Consider the following 18131-nt stretch of genomic DNA (forward strand, 5'->3'; position numbering starts at 1 on the left):
AGGGTGCAATCAGAAGTGATAGGCACTTGCTTTGGCCAATCCCAGTTTGGGAAAGGGTGGGGCCTATGAAAAGGCTGGCTTTCCCCCACAAGGTCTCGGAAACCCTCCGCTCCCTTGATTCCTCCTGGGATCCTGAACCATACCCACAGGGAGGGGAGGGAAAGGGATCAAGTGCAGCAGTGGAATGGAGAAGTTCTGGTTCTGAGACAGCTTCTCTGCCTGGTCCTGGATCTCCTTGCGCACGCCTGGGCAGGTGATGTCTGGGCACGAGGGAGAAGGGCGACCAGACCAAACTGAGAACAAGCCAGGAGAAACAGACTTTTCTCGTGCAAGACCAGCCGAAAACACAGATCTTTCACTCTCCGTGCTCCGAGTGTGCCTCTCGGACCAGGCAGGCTGCTTGTTAGTTTCGGTGAACCAGGAGGTCAGTGGTGCATGGACTATAGCCCTGGTCTCATTGGCACACTCTTTGTACCCCTTGGGCTGCACAGAAGGACTAAGAGCTGCTCTAACAGCAGCTGCGATTCCCCTCCTGCCATCGGGTGGGGGGGAAGCTGGCAGAAGCAGCCGAGATCAGGCCCTACAATTACTTGCATATTTGCAACATCATACATGACCTTTGAGAAGGAACATACTTTTGTCCTGAGTCCTGCCTGGGACTCCCTTTCAGTCCCACCCCTCTTGTCTTTTTCACAGAGAAACAGGCTTTTGGATGTTTTAGGGACATTTTGCAGGCATTCCCAGCAATAGCATGTTTTGCAACATGGTTCCCCTTTGGCTTAGTCTCTGCTCCAGAAGCATTTCAGAGAATGGTCTCTCTCTCTCTCTCTCTCGCTCTCTCTCTCTCAGCTCTTTCATAACATGTTGCTATTTGGAGGACATTCTCATCTTTGCTAAAACCTTTCCTGAGCATAATGCTCTTCTGGACCAGCCACTAACCCAACCCCAACTAGCTCACAAAAAATTGAAGACGGCCAAATGCAATTTTGCAAAAAATGCGGTAGAAGTTCCTGGGCATTCTCTGCCAGCCCACGGTGTGAATGCAACACCTGAACGGCCACCAGGTGTCACTTTGTCACTATTACCTGCTGATCGGAGCAGCTGAGCTTATTCCTTGGACTAGCTTGTTACATAGGTGGCTGCGCTTTTGTGTGACAGGATTTAACCCAGGGCCAGGGACAGCTGGTTCGGACTAAAGAATCATAGAACACTAGGACTGGAAGGGACCTCGAGAGGTCATCGAGTCCAGTCCCCTGCCCTCACGGCAGGACCAAATACTGTCTAGACCATCCCCGATAGACATTTATCTAACCTACTCTGAAATATCTCCAGAGATGGGGATTCCACGACCTCCCTGGGCAATATATTCCAGTGTTTGACCACCCTGACAGGGTACGTCTACACTAGCTCGTTAGTTCGAGCTAGGTAGGGTAATGAGGGCAAGCGGAGTTTCAAATGAAGCCCGGGATTTAAATATCCTGGGCTTCATTTGCATGTTCCCGGGCACCGCCATTTTTAAATTTCCCTTAGTCCGAACCCCGTGCCCGCGGCTACTCCCGGCACGGAGTAGGTAGTTTGAATTTAAGATCCTAATTCGAACTACTGCTACTCCTCGTGGAATGACGCACCCACAGTTAGGAACTTTTTCCTAATGTCCAACCTAAACTTCCCTTGCTGCAGTTTAAGCCCATTGCTGCTTGTTCTATCCCCAGAGGCCAAGATGAACAAGTTTTCTCCCTCCTCCTTATGACACCCTTTTAGATACCTGAAAACGGCTCTCATGTCCCCCCTCAAACTTCAATCTTCTCTTTTCTAAACAAACCCAGTTCTTTCAGCCTTCCCTCATAGGTCATGTTCTCTAGACCTTTAATCGTTCTTGTTGCTCTTCTCTGGACCCTCTCCAATTTCTCCACATCCTTCTTGAAATGTGGTGCCCAGAACTAGACACAATACTCCAACCGAGGTCTAACTAGTGCAGAGTAGAGAGGAAGAATGACGTCTCGTGTCTTGCTCACAACACACCTGTTAATGCATCCCAGAATCACGTTTGCTTTTTTTGCAACAGCATCACACTGCTGACTCATATTCAGCTTGTGGTCCACTATAACCCCTAGATCCCTTTCTGCCGTACTCCTTCCTAGACAGTCGCTTTCCATTCTGTGTGTGTGAAACTGATTGTTCCTTCCTAAGTGGAGCATTTTGCATTTGTCTTTATTAAACTTCATCCTGGATTGGAAACCCTGCATCAAGCTCTGTGTCAGATCCAATCCTGTGCTTATTTTGAACCACGGAAGTGAAAGTGATGCATTTAGCCAGTGTTTGGACATAGCTCAGCTCTGGGAAGGAGGACCGGTTCTGCTTGCAATCCCTGCTCTCACCCAGCAGAAACAAAGTATTCCGAGGCGGAGCTAGAGTTCCTGGCGATCGGTTTTGCTATGACTTGCTTCAAAGGTCACTTAGAAGACATTTCACCTTTGAAACTGATCATTTGCCTATTCCAAGCCTCTGTTATAAGGCCATTGATCTGCTGCCCATGAGGCTGCGTTGGTGGGTTCTTCAGGTTTGACTTGGGTCTGGTGCATATCAAAGGAAGATGTAACATACTTGCCAATCCTCTCTGGAGAAATTCTGCTGGTTTGGCAGAAACGGCAGCGTGCGCCATAGGCTTTTGACTGAAGGATGTGCCGGATAAAGGTGCCGAGCTGTGCAAGGAGGTTGGGCAGAGCCAGTCCTTGCCAAAGACGTGTTGACAGTCCACAACGCTCATTCTGAGCTCCTGCTGGAAAGGTGCTATTGGATATCTAATACCGGGATGCCTGGGCGAGCATCCCAGCAGTGTTGCGACGAGCATCCCGCATGCGGTGCATGAAGGAGATTTGGGAGTCACTAAAGAGGAAGGAACGTCTGCGGAGTTATGCCTGGCGGTCAGGGCTGCACAAGGACACGGAGGGACACGCAGAGAACTGTTTCTTCTGGCACCTTTAAAACCAGTGGCTGCAGACAGACCACGGCAGAATATTTCAGTGGATATTAGCGGCCCTTCAGTTGCACTGCATGGCTGTGCCTGGTTTACCGTTATCGACTATGACTTTGCTCCACTGCAGGCACAATTTCACAAGGCGTCTCAGAGAAGCTCGTTTCTTACCTACCTACTGTATTCACTCCATTTGGCCTCCCAGATGGCCTTTTCCCAGGCAGTGGGACGCCTCTTGTATTGGAGGTCTTTCCAATGAGGACTGGTACAAGTACTTTATACCTCTGCTCTGTACCATGCCCAAGGGAACAAGAGAGTGAAGGCTGCATGGGAATCGGGGAAAGCACGTATTTCACATGCTGGGGGAAGAGCATTACATTGCACGATGGGCTTTACTTATCTTGGGGGTACCTCTCGTGACAGCACTGGAGAAACCCTTTTCTGTTGGCTCTTCAGCCAAACTAGGAGGACCAAGTTGTCTATGCTGCTGACGACGGTTCACCCCATAGAATCATAGAGCTGGGAGAGACCTCAGGAGTCACTGAGTCCAGCGCCCTGCCCAAGGCAGGACCAACCCAACTCAATCAGCCCAGCCAGGGCTTGGTCAAGCCGAGACTTAAATACCTTGTAGGGATGGAGATTCCACCTCCTCCCATGCCACCGCCATCCTCAGAGCCAACTGATGTGTGGCAGAAACGTGCCCGTTTCAGCAAGCGTGGCCATGCCAGGCTCTGTGTGGTCTGTTCTGGAGGGGGAGGGCATGTCAGGGGAGGGCCTGGATGTGCTTTCCGTCCTTGTGGCAAGATCTTGTGAGCTTCAGGGTCCAAAGTGTGGGGAGCGTGGTACCCCTGGGAGAACGCATAGCTAGCCAGCGAGACAGGCTGCCTACTGAGGGGTGACCCACAAGGAAGAGGATGCCCTTGCTGCGTAGGATCTCATGTGACCAGCTGGGGCCGGTGCACCACAACGGTGCTTTAAGGTGAGCAGCAGGTGAAGTCAGCGAGTGTGCACGCGTGCGCCTGCCTAGCACGGGGCGTGCACGGCTACTCAGTGCCGGCGGCTGCCCCTCTGTTGGGGGGATCATGACGGAGCTTTGTTCCCACGGTCGCTGCCCTCCCTGGCTCGTGGTTCATACCTATGTGGATTGACAACGTACCTGTGTGTTCTGCTGCTGCTTCTTTGGGCCTGCGCGGTTTGGGGGTTGCATCGGGGGGAACATCCTGGACAACAAGCTGTGTCCTCTCTCAGCCTGGCCTGGGGCAGCCCAGACACCCTCCGAGCAAAGCGCAGCCGGTGTGGGGCGGCTGGAACTGCCTTCCTAGCGGCCATATGACCATCGCGCCTAGGAGTCCCAGCTAGGGGCCAGCAGCCCGCTGCACGGCCCCCATGGCAAAACACTCGCAGAGAGCCGTGGGAGTAAATACCGTCAGGAGCATATCGCAGGGCATTGCCAGAGATCTCTCTCTCCCCCACCAGCCACACGTATCCCGAGCCCGTCATATTCAGCATGGCCGCCGACCTGTACACGGTGGCTGCATCGTCCTCGCTGGAGAGAGACACAAGAGAATGCAGGGGATGAGCCTCTGTCTTGGTCGCCGGGGGTCCTAGCAGCCTCCCTTCCCCTGCTCTGATTCAGAGCCAGCAGGCTGGGGCAGAGAGAATTCCCTGCCCCCTTTCCTCTCACGCGGGGCTGGGGCTCCCGAGCGCCATTTCCAGAGGAGAAAGGCAGAAGGTTGGCGGCACCTGGGGAGTCTCTCCAGGGCCGGATTAAGAGGGGGGCTAGCTGGGCAGCTGCCCAGGGCGCCAACCTATGGGGGATGCCCGATGGCAGCTGAAAGGGGCACCGTGTGCCCGGGGGCGGAGCCGCACATGCGTCACGCGCCCGCTGCCCGGGGCGCAGGAATGGCTGGAGCCGGCCCTGAGTCTCCCCCCAAACACCGGTGTGTCACAGCCAGCCCCGGGGGCATGAGCGCGCGCCCAGTGGGGGCAGGCAGAGGGGGAGAGGGCTTGGAGATCTGTCGGGATATCCCTGACCCTCCCCCGGGTCTGGAAATGCCCCGGGCACGTGGGGGGTGACTAGCCCAAGAAGATGGACTCTCCCGGCAGAAACAACCTGGTTTCTACAACTGATAAAGAAACCGAGAAAGCCAGCAGGTGCCCCCAGCCCCTCCCTCTCCAGAGACAACGGCCTTCGGGTTTCCCAGCGGGCGTGGCAGGGCGCCACGTGGCGCCTGTTTGGCGGAAGCAGGAACGAGCCAGGCTACCCAAGTGTGCCCGGGGCCTCCCTGGGTCTGACTCTGGCTCGGCATGGGGGTGCTGAGTGGCTTTTCGCTCCCCTTTCACTCTGCCTGGCTCCATCACAGCAGGAAGGAGCCCAGCCGGGACTAGGGTCTGTCTGGGGAGAGGGGGAATTTCCTGGCCTTTGACACAGGACCCAGCTCCATCGCCCATCCCCCCCGGACAGGGCAGGGGTTTCCCTCCGAGGCCCACCCTGCCTGCACCCCACTGCACCGCCTGCAAAGCCAGGCGCAGAGGGAGGGGGTCATCCTAGCCGCAAGCAATGGTGATTGGCTGACAAGCTGGGCTCATCCCCAGGCGTCACTCGTTCTGGACTCAGTTTCCCCAAAGCCATGGAGGCCAGACATGTTGCCTGGACCTCTCTGTCCATTTCCCCGTCTCCGAGGGGGGAGGAGAGGGGGAGTCAGGCTGGGCGGCTTCCTGAGCTTGAGAAGTGTCCGTAGCGGGAGCCCTTGGCTCCACTGAGTCCTGGGGATTGATGCCCATGGCAGGTTCAAGCACAGGTTACCACAGAGGAGCCTCGTCCCGTCTTTGCTTAGAACCACAGACCCCTAGCACCGGAAGGGACCCGAGAGGTCAGCAAGTCCAGTCCCCTGCCCGCACGGCAGGACCCAGCTCCATCTAGACCATCCCTGGCAGGCGTGTGTCCAGCCTGCTCTTCAATCTCTCCAGTGATGGGGATTCCACAACCCCCCCAGGCAATTTATTCCAGGGTTTCACCCCCCTGACAGGCAGGAAGTTTTTCCTAATGTCCAACCTAAACCTCCCTTGCTTCAGTTTCAGGCCATTGCTGCTTGTCCTGCCCTCAGAGGCCAAGGGGAACAAGTTTTCTCCCTCCTCCTTGTGACACCCTTTTAGATACTTGAAAAGCGCCATCACGTCCCCTCAGCCTTCTCTTTTCCAAACTAAACAAGCCCAGTTCTCTCAGCCTCCCCTCACAGGCCCTGTCTTCTAGACCAGTGGTTCCCAAACTTTTTGGCTTCACGCCCCCCCTTTTGATTGTTGAGAAACCCTCACGCCCCCCCCCCAAAAATAGCAGCAAAACTTGGGGTGAGATTGACGGGGTGTGTGGGGCTGGGTCGCCTCGCACCTCCCCCCCCCCGGAATTTCTTCACGCCCCCCCAGAGGGGCACCCCCCCCAGTTTGGGAACCCATATTCTAGACCTTCCACCATTTCTGCTGCTCTTCTCCGGACCCTCTCCAATGTCTCCACCTTTCCTGAAATGCTGTGTCCACAGCTGGACACACGACCCCAATTTTCTCCTCTGTTCCCATCCTGTGTCCCTGCGGACAGCGCCCCGCCCTCCACCGCTCGCAGGCCCATCAGCCGCACCTCACCAAGGGGGTGCCATGGACAAGCCCGGCCCTGAGCAGCCAGGAGCGAAGGTCGCACTACGTGCCAGGCCGGCAAGGCTGGCGGGGCCTGGAGAGAGCTGTGCCGAAGGGAAGCTTCAGGGGCAGAGGGGAGAAAGTCACAGGGCTACGCTGCACATGGGATGAGAGTCCAGACAGCCGGGAGGCTGGCCCGGGGGCCAATGCGCCTCCTGCTGGCTTCAGGGGGAGAGTTCCTGGCTTTTCTTTTCTCCCCCGTTCTAACAGAGAAGGAATCCAGCAATGGGCAGTGGCCATGCGAGTACCCATTGCTCCAGGACCTGGCTGCTGTAGAGAAGGGAGAAGGAAAAGGAGAGAACAGCTGAAGGGAGACCCGGTGGCTCATCAGCGTTCCTCCCATAATCCATCTGGTCCTAACCCCAGACTCAGAGGCCTGTGGTCTCCCAGGTCTGTGGCCCTAGCTTGGCCTGCTGCCTGAGCTCTCCACCTGGCGAGTCTCCGAGTAAGGGGCAGCTGAGACGGCTCACGCCAGAGCTCAAAGCGGGGCGGCGGGTAATGTAGGCAAGGGAAGTGCCTTCCCAAAACGGCCTACGCTCCCCGGGCTGCCAGGGGAGGGCTGGGGGCGCGGCAGCCCAGCTTCCCGGGCCTGCAGGTGGCCAGGAAGGACTGGGCTGGTTTTGGGTGGGGTTTGGCTCCAGGGGGCGGGGAAGGTTGTTGAAGGGGCGGGGCCTCGGGCAGAAGGGGCGGGGCTGGGGCTTGCCTTCCTCAGCCAGGGCTACACCAGCTGCCCATGCTAAAGCAGCAGCTGCCCACGCAGTGGGTTAACAGGCTCACAACCTGTGTGTGTCGGGCAGTGCCGGACCGAGCCATACTTGTGCTCTGGGCAGCGGGCGCGCGGTGCGTGCGTGGCCCTGACCCTGGGCACACGGTGCATGCGCGGAACCGCCCCTGGCGCCCGGCGTATGCGCGGACCCGACCCCGGGCACACGGCGCATGCGCGGAACCGCCCCTGGCGCCCGGCGTATGCGCAGACCCGACCCCGGGCACACGGCGCATGCGCGGAACCGTCCCTGGCGCACGGCGTATGCGCAGACCCGACCCCGGGCACACGGCGCATGCGCAGAACCACCCCTAGCGCATGGCACATGCGCAGAACCGCCCCTGGCACACGGCGCATGCGCAGACCCGACCCCGGGCACACGGCACATGCGCAGACCCGACCCCGGGCACACGGCGCATGCGCAGAACCGCCCCTGGCACACGGCGCATGCGCAGACCCGACCCCGGGCACACGGCGCATGCGCAGACCCGACCCCGGGCACACGGCGCATGCGCAGAACCACCCCTGGCACACGGCGCATGCGCAGAACCACCCCTGGCACACGGCGCATGCGCAGAACCACCCCTGGCACACGGCACATGCGCAGAACCGCCCCTGGCACACGGCGCATGCGCAGAACCACCCCTGGCACACGGCACATGCGCAGAACCGCCCCTGGCACACGGCGCATGCGCAGAACCACCCCTGGCACACGGCGCATGCGCAGAACCACCCCTGGCACACGGCGCATGCGCAGAACCACCCCTGGCACACGGCACATGCGCAGAACCGCCCCTGGCACACGGCGCATGCGCAGAACCACCCCTGGCACACGGCACATGCGCAGAACCGCCCCTGGCACACGGCGCATGCGCAGAACCACCCCTGGCACACGGCGCATGCGCAGAACCACCCCTGGCACACGGCGCATGCGCAGAACCACCCCTGGCACACGGCGCATGCGCGGAACCACCCCTAGCGCATGGCACATGCGCAGACCCGACCCCGGGCACATGGCGCATGCGCAGAACCGCCCCTGGCACACGGCGCATGCGCGGAACCACCCCTAGCGCATGGCACATGCGCAGACCCGACCCCGGGCACACGGCGCATGCGCAGAACCGCCCCTGGCACACGGCGCATGCGCGGAACCACCCCTAGCGCATGGCACATGCGCAGACCCGACCCCGGGCACATGGCGCATGCGCAGAACCGCCCCTAGCGCATGGCACATGCGCAGACCCGACCCCGGGCACACGGCGCATGCGCAGAACCACCCCTGGCACACGGCGCATGCGCAGAACCACCCCTGGCACACGGCACATGCGCAGAACCGCCCCTGGCACACGGCGCATGCGCAGAACCACCCCTGGCACACGGCACATGCGCAGAACCACCCCTGGCACACGGCGCATGCGCGGAACCACCCCTAGCGCATGGCACATGCGCAGACCCGACCCCGGGCACACGGCGCATGCGCAGAACCGCCCCTGGCACACGGCGCATGCGCGGAACCACCCCTAGCGCATGGCACATGCGCAGACCCGACCCCGGGCACATGGCACATGCGCAGAACCGCCCCTGGCACACGGCACATGCGCGGAACTGTCCCTGGTGCACGGCGTATGCGCAGACCCGACCCCGGGCACATGGCGCATGCGCAGAACCACCCCTAGCGCATGGCACATGCGCGGAACCGCCCCGGTGCACGGCGCATGCGCAGAACCGCCCCCGGTGCACGGCGCATGCGCAGAACCGCCCCCCGGCGCACGGCGCATGTGCAGAACCGCCCCCCGGCGCATGGCGCATGCGCAGACCCAACCCCGGGCACACGGCGCGTGCGCGGAACTGCCCCTGGTGCATGGCGCATGCGCAGACCCGACCCCAGGTGCACGGCGCATGCGCAGACCCGACCCCAGGTGCACGGCGCATGCGCGGACCCGCCCCGGGAGCATGGCGCCCCTCACCACTTCAGTCAGGCGCCCCCCATAGGTTGGCGCCCCGGGCAGCTGCCTGGCTAGCCCCCCCCTTAATCCGGCCCTGGTGTCGGGCACAGCGATGGGCGTGTCACAGAGCCGTCCTGTATAAGGGTCACACACACCCTGCTCTACATTTGCCGCGGCAGCGGGAGCTGGAGTGATGCAGCTGCCTGCTCTGCCCTGCCGCCCGCTCCCAGCTGGGTCACTCCGCTTCCCCAGAGCGGGCGGGAGCAGAAGCCAGAAGGACCGATCCGCCGGGCCGCTCCTTACCTGGCAGAGAGGATGATAACTCGAGCCTCCAGCTCCTTCGCTTCAAGCAGCAGGGACGTCAAGTTTTTGGTGCCCGGATCAAACTGAAGAACTTTCTCAGCCTGTGATTAGTGTGAGCAAAGCTGGTTAGTGCAGCAGCCTAACGCTTGCTGGTGAGAGCCATTCTATCTAGAAAAGGTTCAAGAGAATTCATTAAACTGATACAGCTCTGCTAGATATGGTAGGTTAACTAGGTTTTTTTTCTTTTTCTTTTTTCTTTTCTTTTCTTTCTTTGCTTTTCTTTCTTTCTTTTCTGTTTTAAGGTTTTTTTTTTTGTTTGCTTGCTTTTAGGGGGGTTTTTTGCACTGTGCATGCAAACTGAAGTCAGTCAAGACCCAAAAAGAGGCGTGCATTGTACAGGAGAGAGAAAAAGGCTTTTGCAATGCAATTGAAAACTCAAACGAGTGTTGTTTTTCAAAAACATGGGAAATAAAAAAATATCGCACGGGGGTAACCTTTAGGAGGACAAGTGAACAGCTTACACCAAGGGACCATTTCCTTTGGGGAGGAAAGGGGGTCGGTTCAGCTTTCAAAAAGAAAAACTTGCAAGTTAATTACTGGTTCACATGCATGTCTCAAAAAGAAATCCTTCGGGGTCAGTTGGCTAGATTTCCATTCTCAAGTTCAAACCAAAACTATGTCAACATAAAAACGTGCTACCAAGAAACATAGTCATGGATCTTTTTTTTTTCTTTCTTTTCTTTTTTTTTCTTTTTTTGGTGGCTGTGGCTATTTGTCATTGGCTAGTTAGATTGGTGGGCGGCGTGCATGTCCATGCATATATACCTTGGGTCCTCGCTTGTTGTCATAGGAAAGTTGGTCGAGGTTTTCATAGTTCCTTTTTTTACTCTGATGAATAATGTGCACAGAGAAAATATGTAGACACAGAAGAATATTATAAACAGTTGAAAATGACGTGTAGTAAAGCAATCCAACATCCACCTCCTCCTCCACTGTTTGCTAAAGGGTCTCTATAACGCTGGAGCTTGCAAACACCCTTCCTAACAGAGGAGCCTGCCGGGCCACATTTATTGAAACACGCCTGAATGGCATGATGGGTGCGATGCAGTTGTATGTTGCCATGTAGGAGTAAGGATTTTTTTTTCAGCATGAAATGGGTCCCTTAAATTCAGAGACAAGTTACGTGTCTATAAGGACTTGAGCTATTGTAATTCCATCGAATTACGGTGGAAGGACAAAACGTTTTATATGGAAAAGCGCTAGAAAAATGCACAGTCTTAGGATGAGTAACTTTATTATTGCTGTATTATTAGGATGATGATGATTATCTGATGACGGTCATTTTCCCCCTGAGCCAGAGTTGAAAGGGAAACGCTTGTAGGGGCCCTGCTGCAGGGAGCCAGACTCTCCTCCACGTAGCTACAGTCGGTGCCGGAGCAACGTGTGAGGATGTGCAAGCCATGGTGGTCAGGACAGGCCGGCCTTTCCCTGCTGCATGGGGCCAGGCGGGAGGGCAGGTCACCAGAGCACGCCCCGGCGATCCAGCTACAGATTGGGCACCTGCCCTGGCCCGGTACAGAGAGAGGAGAAAACGGTCCCCTTTGCTCTGTGGATTGCTACAGCCTCGGTGCACCGGGCAGGCCCTCCGTCTGGGGAGCCCTCCCAGCAGCCGTGGCAGGCACGGTGGATAAAAGCCCTGGCCCGGACCTTGGATAGACGAGTTCTCCCCTCCCCTTCGCGCATTGAGCAATGTTCTGTTGCTAGTCCCAGAAGGTTGGGACTCAGAGGAGCCAGCTGTAGCGGGGCGGGATTCCCTCTGGGCTGGCCTCCTCCCAGTTGCTCCGGGGATCAGCGGCCCTGACCCTGCAGCAACTTGTCACGCCAGGGCTCACGCGCTCCCCCCCTACCCCTCCGGACGGCTCGGACATGCAGGATCCAGGCAGATGTGCACGAAAGCCAGAGACGGCATTCAGCCACCCCCCCCCCCAGTTCCAAACGGCTCAGGCCGGGGGGTTCAACCCTGTGTTCCACGTTTTGTCGAACGAAATCCCCGATGGGGCTCCGCCGTGCGCCTACTCGAAAGGGGCCCTGGGGCACATTTCTCCCCAAGGCATCCCTGACAAGCGCCGTCGCGTTCGTCTCTGGGCTTGATCTTCACGCAGCCTTGATCGCCCCCTCCGGGCTCTGGTGGATGCTTCTCTTAAGGAGTCGTTGCTAGTTCTCCTGCCTGCGCTATGCTCGCAGGGTGCTGGACGGTGAAAGGGGGGGACCCTTCCTCTGTCTTTCTCCTCCTTGAACCCACCTCCAGATAAATCTGGCAGGGGGTTGATTTCCCTAAGAATCTGGAACGTTACAACGTGCCTGTGTCTGGGGTACAAAGGAATCTGAGAAAACAGACTGTACCCCGTGTGACGGCGCGTTGGGGGTCCCCCGTCTCCTGCACAGCCCCACCAGCTCTGCCTTCAAGAGTCGGGCGTAGGCCATCGGCCCGCTGGTCCCCTTGGTGCAGACTCACCAGTCTAGTGCTGCAGCGCCCCACGATTCCCCGGAACCGCTTCGCTCTGCTTCCAGCACGCTTGGCTCCAGGGCTCTTGCTTCTACGGCGCCTTGTCGCTTGCCGCTGGGAGCTTCATCCACGGGGTGCAGTGTATCCCACTTCTGACACCAGCCAGTAGAATGGAGGTTGTTTATTGTTCCTCCAGCACAGCGCAGCACAGATGTAATCTGGTTACAGGAACTGGGGCTAAGAGGCCTCAGTGCCCCCCTTGAGATAGGGGAGTCCCAGCCCCCCTCCCCAGCTCCTTCTTCCCTGCCAGGGCAGCATTCCACCTTCCTTTGTTCCTCTCCATGGGGGGTGTCTGGCCATACTAGTTTGCATAGTGACTCGTCCTGTTTTGCTGGGTCGTGGTACCCACGGCAGCCAGTGGGGGTTACCCCAGAGCCAGCAGCATAGAAACCAGCCAGGTACCCCCACTACGTCACACCCCGAGCCCAGTTTTGTCTTCATGGCAGGCTCCGTCTCCCGATGGCCAAGGTAGGACTGTCTGGTGCCTCTTTGCCACGTCTCACCATCACCCCAGGAGACACACAGCGCAAAGCCGGGCCTGGTGGCAGGAGACGTGAACCGTTCTCTCCCTCCCAGACTGGGTGGTCCCCTCGCTCAGGCAGCAGGTCCCTGGTTTCCTCGGCCTTCTGGTTTCCAGGTGGAGAGACCTTGTGCTGATGTCCCGGAAGTGGACTGGACCAAAGGCTGGAGAGAGGGGAGTGGTTCTATCTGGACCTTTCGTGCTAGATAAGACGGGACCTAAAGACTCAGTCCCAGGCCTGCAGGCTTGACGTGGGCGCACAACCTCATGGGCGCTGCGAGTTCTTGCTTTGTCCGGCACGTTGCTCGGCGTCTGGGATTTTTGTTTTTGAATCTGGGATTTCATGGGCTGTCGCGCTGTGGTGGGTGTGACCCAGATCACGGCCCGGCTCCTTTACCAGCCCATCCCGGCTGGGGCGGGTGATTCAGCAGGGCCAGAAAGGAGGCAAAGCAGCGCATCGCGGGGGAGGGCCATGAACATAAGAACATGGCAACGGCCAGACTGGGTCAGAGCAAAGATCCACCTCGCCCAGGGCCCTGTCTGCCCACAGTGGCCAGCACCAGGTGCCCCAGAGGGAGTGAACAGAACAGGGAATCATGACATGATCCCTCCCCTGTCGCCCATTCCCAGCTTCTGGGATACTATTCCTACCCTTCTGGCTAACACCCATTGATGGACCTTTCCTCCATCAATTTATCTAATTTCTTTTAAACTCTCTTAAAGTCCTGGCCTTCACCACATCCTCTGGCGAGGAGTTCCACAGGTTGACTGTGCGCTGCATGAAGAAAAACTTCCTTTTGTTTGTTTTAACCCTGCTGCCTAGTCATTTCATTTGGTGACCCCTAGTTCTTGTGTTATGGGAAAGCATAAATAACTTTTCCTTATTTACTTCTCCACATCAGCCATGATTTTACAGACCTCTATCCTATCCCCCCTTAGTCTCCTTTTTTCTAAGCTGAAAAGTCCCAATTTTATTAAACTCTCATCCTATGGCAGCCGTCCCAAGCACATTATTGCTGTTGCCCTTTTCGGAACGCTCTCACGCATGCCTGCTGGGGGGATAGCAGGAGGGTGTCCCCAAGGAACAGATACCATCACTGCAGGGGAGTGCAGGATGGGGCCCCTCTGCAACCCACCCCAGGGGCAGGACCTGGCCTCCCTCTGGAAATGACATTCCCGTGATATGAGTCACCATTTCCCTTGGAACCCAGACGTGTCCTAAATCTACTGGGACCAGTCATTGATTTTTGATGCAAAATGCCAAACCTACAGCCCTCGTCTTGCCCAGCCTTAATTTCCATCCTGTGACGGGGCAGAGGCGCCCCGCACTCTGATCCCCCTGGAAGTTGCCTTCGCGGAACCCCAGGGGTCGGAGCGAGAAGCCCCGACACCAGCCACACTGCGAGCGGTGGTGGGCAGGTGGGAGCCGGAGGCGCCGAGGACAAACCGGGCGGCCCCAGTGTGGGGCGAGCGGCGATGCGCCGGGTGTTCCCAGGCCGCAGAAGCGGCAACACGCCTACACCCGCTGAGGCCACGCCTGACGCCACGCGAGGGGCGGTACCAGAGGGCGGGTGCGCCGCCCCGCCGGAAGTAGGCCCACGTACAGGGGGCGGAGCCACCCCCACCCCCGGCCACAAGCGGCGCGGAGATTTAAAAAGGCCGGACATGGCTGCCTGAGAGGGGAGGACACCAAACCGCGGAGGTAAGCCCCCGCCTCGGTGAGGCAGCGCAGCAGGGAGAGGAAGCAGCCCAGGGCAGGCAAAGGGAGCCTGAGGGCTGGTGCGTTACGGCAGACGCCCCACCAGCCGGACCGGACGCCATAAGCGTTTCGAGTCCTTAGGGCCCTGGGCTGGGGTCCGTGAGAGAGGGCGGGCCCGGACCCCCCTCTCCCTGCTGCGGGAAGCTCGGAGACCCCTGGTGTAAAAAGGGGCACCTTAGGCCAGGGAGATAGTTGACTGGGGACGCCCAACGGTGAACCTCTGGGCGAGGGGAACATGAGACTCAGGCGGAGAGTGCGGGGTGTCCGGGGGCACCCCGATAGACTCCTTTACACATCCCTTATCCCGTTCGCTGCTCTACGTCCCTGCTGGACTCCCCACAGCACAGCAGAACCCCTCGCATTGTTCCATGTGGATCCTTTAGCCACCATCTTGCATTAACTAATCAAAGCATTTCTGTGCAGCCGCTGGTTTGAGATTCAAAATGTGTGGCGGGGATGCATGGGTTGTAGGGTTCTACAGCTGGCTCCTGATTGGGCAAGTGTCTCTCTGAGTCGCTGGCTCCTGATTGGATGAGTGTCTCTCTGAGTAGCTGGCTCCTGTTTGGTACGCGTATCTTTTAGACTCAGGCGTTTGAAGCAAAGACTCACCATCACAAATTAAAAATGCACTTTCCAGAACTTTTCTCCAGCATTTGCTTCGAAGCATTGTTTTACCCAGAGGCGCCTGCCAGCGTGCTGGTTTTCTGGCTCACTCGCAGAACGGCAGCACAACAGACCCAGGGCACAGTCGGAACAGAGTCACTTACCAAGGCAAATGTCTGTGGGGGGAATTTATTGCAGTCTTGAACAATCGCACTGCTCACAGCCGGCAGAGCGCCTCCGTGTGACCAAGACCAGCTCGATCAGGCTGATAGTCCTTGGAGATGGACTTGAACCAAACCTGAAATTCGGCTGGTCCCAGAGAAGTCCGCGCTGGATAGGAATGCCAGGCAGAAATGCCCATGTTTAAATTATTCAGGCACCAAAACAGTGTTTGGGGGTGTGACGCAGTGGGGGGGGCTGTTTGCTCTGTAACCCGGTCCCCCTGCGCTGTGACATGGGATTCCCACTGACTCACTCACACGTGGATTGGCCCAGACACCTAGTCCCAGCCTGAGCAGATAACAAGGCTCTTCCCTGAAGGAGAGACAAAGGAAGGGAGGTGGAGGTGGCCACCTGGGTGGGGAGCAGGGCTTGGGAGATGGACAGTCTGGAAAAACATGGAGAGAAGAGACTAAGCTGAGTACTGGAGGTAGAGGGGGGCGGTGGACCCCTACCCCAAGGGGCCTGAGGCGGCCTGGCCCTGACTCCTGTAACCACATCGCGTCTGTGCTGTGCTGTATCCTGGAGAAGCAATAAACTCCCTCCATTCTACTGGCTGGCAGAGACTCATCGTGCTGCTACGGGGGTGCACGGTCGGGGGTCCCCGATGCACCATCACAGGGTAACGCTCAGAGCCTGACTGGACAATCTGAGGCTCTCAGGTGACATGACCGGAAATCCTATTGCTGCCACCAGAGGTTTCAGTCCCCAAGTGCAAGGGAATGCGGGGTTGGCGTTAAGATGAATTTTACAATGAGCAATCACCACGAATACTCAGCCTGCCCAGACGGATGGCAGCAATGCTTGATGGTTGGGCAGCAGCTTCTCCTTTCTGCACCAGGTCCATGTGCGGTCTGTATGGCTGGAGACAGGACCAAGGCAGGGTGCAGGCCATGGAAATGAAAGGAACTGGACAAAAGCCCAGGGATCAACCTCTCATTGATAAGAAGGGCAAAGAACCAGGAGAGACTGGGGGAGAAGTGCAGAACCCAACCGATCACCGACATTATGCAGGTTGGCCTAGATCGTCACAAGAGTCCATTCTAGACTCGGAACCTATCAGCCTGCTCTAGAACGTCATGCACTCTGACTAGTCCAGAGCAGACTAGAGCAACCTAGTCCATAGAAAAGGGAAAGGGAGGAGGACAGCCTGGGAGTTGTCAAAGAAGGGACAAAGGAGAAGGCAGCCTCTCATCCAAGAGACGGGTCCCACGGTCTGAAGCAGGCCGCAGCAGACACAGGGGAGTGTCATGTATTCAGCTCAAACCCAGTGCAGGCCACAAGAGAGACCCCCCCCCAAGTTGTGGTGGTTCCCCTTTCCAAGAGATCAGCTGACAAAGAGGATAACACAGAGCTGGGGCAGCACCCCCTTGAGGGCAAGAGGTGACAAAGGACCAGAATGTGGCCATGAGCGGGGGGATGTTCTCTTTGCTTGAGCCAAAGGACAGTGCCGGGAGCAGAGCAGAGACGATAGCGTGGAAGTTGTAGGCGGAAGGTCTGAGGCTGGGGACACAAGCACATTGGCTCAGAACGAGGGTGACATTGACCCTGAAAGCCCTCGGGAACATAATGAGGCGGGTGAGCTGGACCCAATGCGGGAGGTCTCAGCAAAAATGCCACCACGCGGAAGAGTCAATGAGCTGGTGCAAAATCCCCAGCAGCTGTAGATGAAGCACCAGTCAAGGAGGGTTCGGAGCTTCTTTCTGCCTGCGGGGGTCTTGCCCACGAGCTCAGGGTCTAACTGATCCCCATATTTGGGGTCGGGAAGGAATTTTCCCCTGTGGCAGATGGGCAGAGGCCCTGGGATATTTTCACCTTCCTCTGCAGCAGGGAGCATGGGTCACTTGCAGGTTTCAGCTAGTGTCAGTGGTGGCATCTCTGTAACGTGGCATCTGTAGCCCATGATTTGAGGACTTCCCTCACGTGGGCAGAGGTCAGGGTCTGTCTGAGGGGCAGGTGGGGAAGGTTCTGCCGCCTGTGAAGTGCAGGAGGCCAGACTAGATGATCTGGGTAGTCCTGACCTCCAAGTCTAGGAGTCTATGAAACTGCTGCCGCAAGGAACCCACAGGCTTCCTCTTTGGGGGGAATGTTGGACTCTGAGGACCCTCTGGGCTATGGAAGAAGCTGCAAGGGGACCCATCAGTGCGGATAGCCCATGCTGACAGGATGCACCCAGGGATGGCTCATTTGGTGCCGGGCCATTGCAGAAATGGGCATGAGCTAGAAGAGGCGCCTCCCAACACCAAGGTCTCTCTGATTCTAAGCAGCCACCACAAGCCACAGCTGTGTCTGCCAATCCACCGCCCGCTCGGCCACAACTGGCGGGCGGCCCAGCCGCTGCTGTTATACCCGGACACTAACGAATTACAGGCGTCGCCAGGCACAGGCGAGGAGCGGAATCCCTCACCGGGGCTGCCGGGCAGGCAGGAATGTAGCGGTGAGAGACTTGGCCGTGTCCTACCTGAGATCGGCTTGAGCCTATCCCTGCCGGTGGGTGGGAATGGTCGCTCCCACAGGCCAGTCGTGAAGAAGGCTTTCCCTCGGAAACGTCTCCGAGTAGGACTGCAGCCCTGGGGCTTCCCGTCTTATCTGTACCTGCTCCCGTTTAGCAATGCAGCTCCGGCTCCCCTGGCCCCCTGATGAACCAGATGAGCCCCCGGCGCACCTGGAGAACCTCGACTAGGCTGGACTTGGTGATGCGCCCCTTTGTTTGACACGGAAACTGGGTGCAGTGCATGTCAGGGAAGCATGTTTAGCGTGTGCGTCAGTGGGGATGGGCCTGGGCATATAA

At 57.9% G+C, this 18131-nt stretch overlaps 1 protein-coding gene across 8 annotated transcripts in view; it reads right to left on the reverse strand.

The window, feature by feature from the left end:
• The window catches only part of GRIN1 (glutamate ionotropic receptor NMDA type subunit 1), a 66229-nt gene that overhangs the window by 27319 nt on the left and 20779 nt on the right, over positions 1-18131 (reverse strand). For 6 of the 8 annotated variants that reach the window (XR_016347763.1, XR_012897173.2, XM_075905397.2 and 3 more), the window contains exons 4-6: positions 10499-10561; positions 9674-9774; positions 4399-4520 (exon numbers count right to left, since the gene is read on the reverse strand). Coding sequence is in view for 6 of the 8 variants with exons in the window: in XM_075905397.2 (XP_075761512.1) it covers positions 4399-4520; positions 9674-9774; positions 10499-10561 (286 nt within the window). In the remaining 2 variants the exon portion in view is untranslated. The remainder of the gene's footprint in view (positions 1-4398; positions 4521-9673; positions 9775-10498; positions 10562-18131) is intronic. The other 2 variants (XM_075905403.2, XM_075905398.2) reach the window with 1 other exon arrangement.

The sequence above is a fragment of the Pelodiscus sinensis genome, chromosome 23 (genome assembly GCF_052426305.1).
Source record: "Pelodiscus sinensis isolate ZL-2025 chromosome 23, ASM5242630v1, whole genome shotgun sequence".
In the NCBI taxonomy this organism is placed as follows: domain Eukaryota; kingdom Metazoa; phylum Chordata; order Testudines; family Trionychidae; genus Pelodiscus; species Pelodiscus sinensis.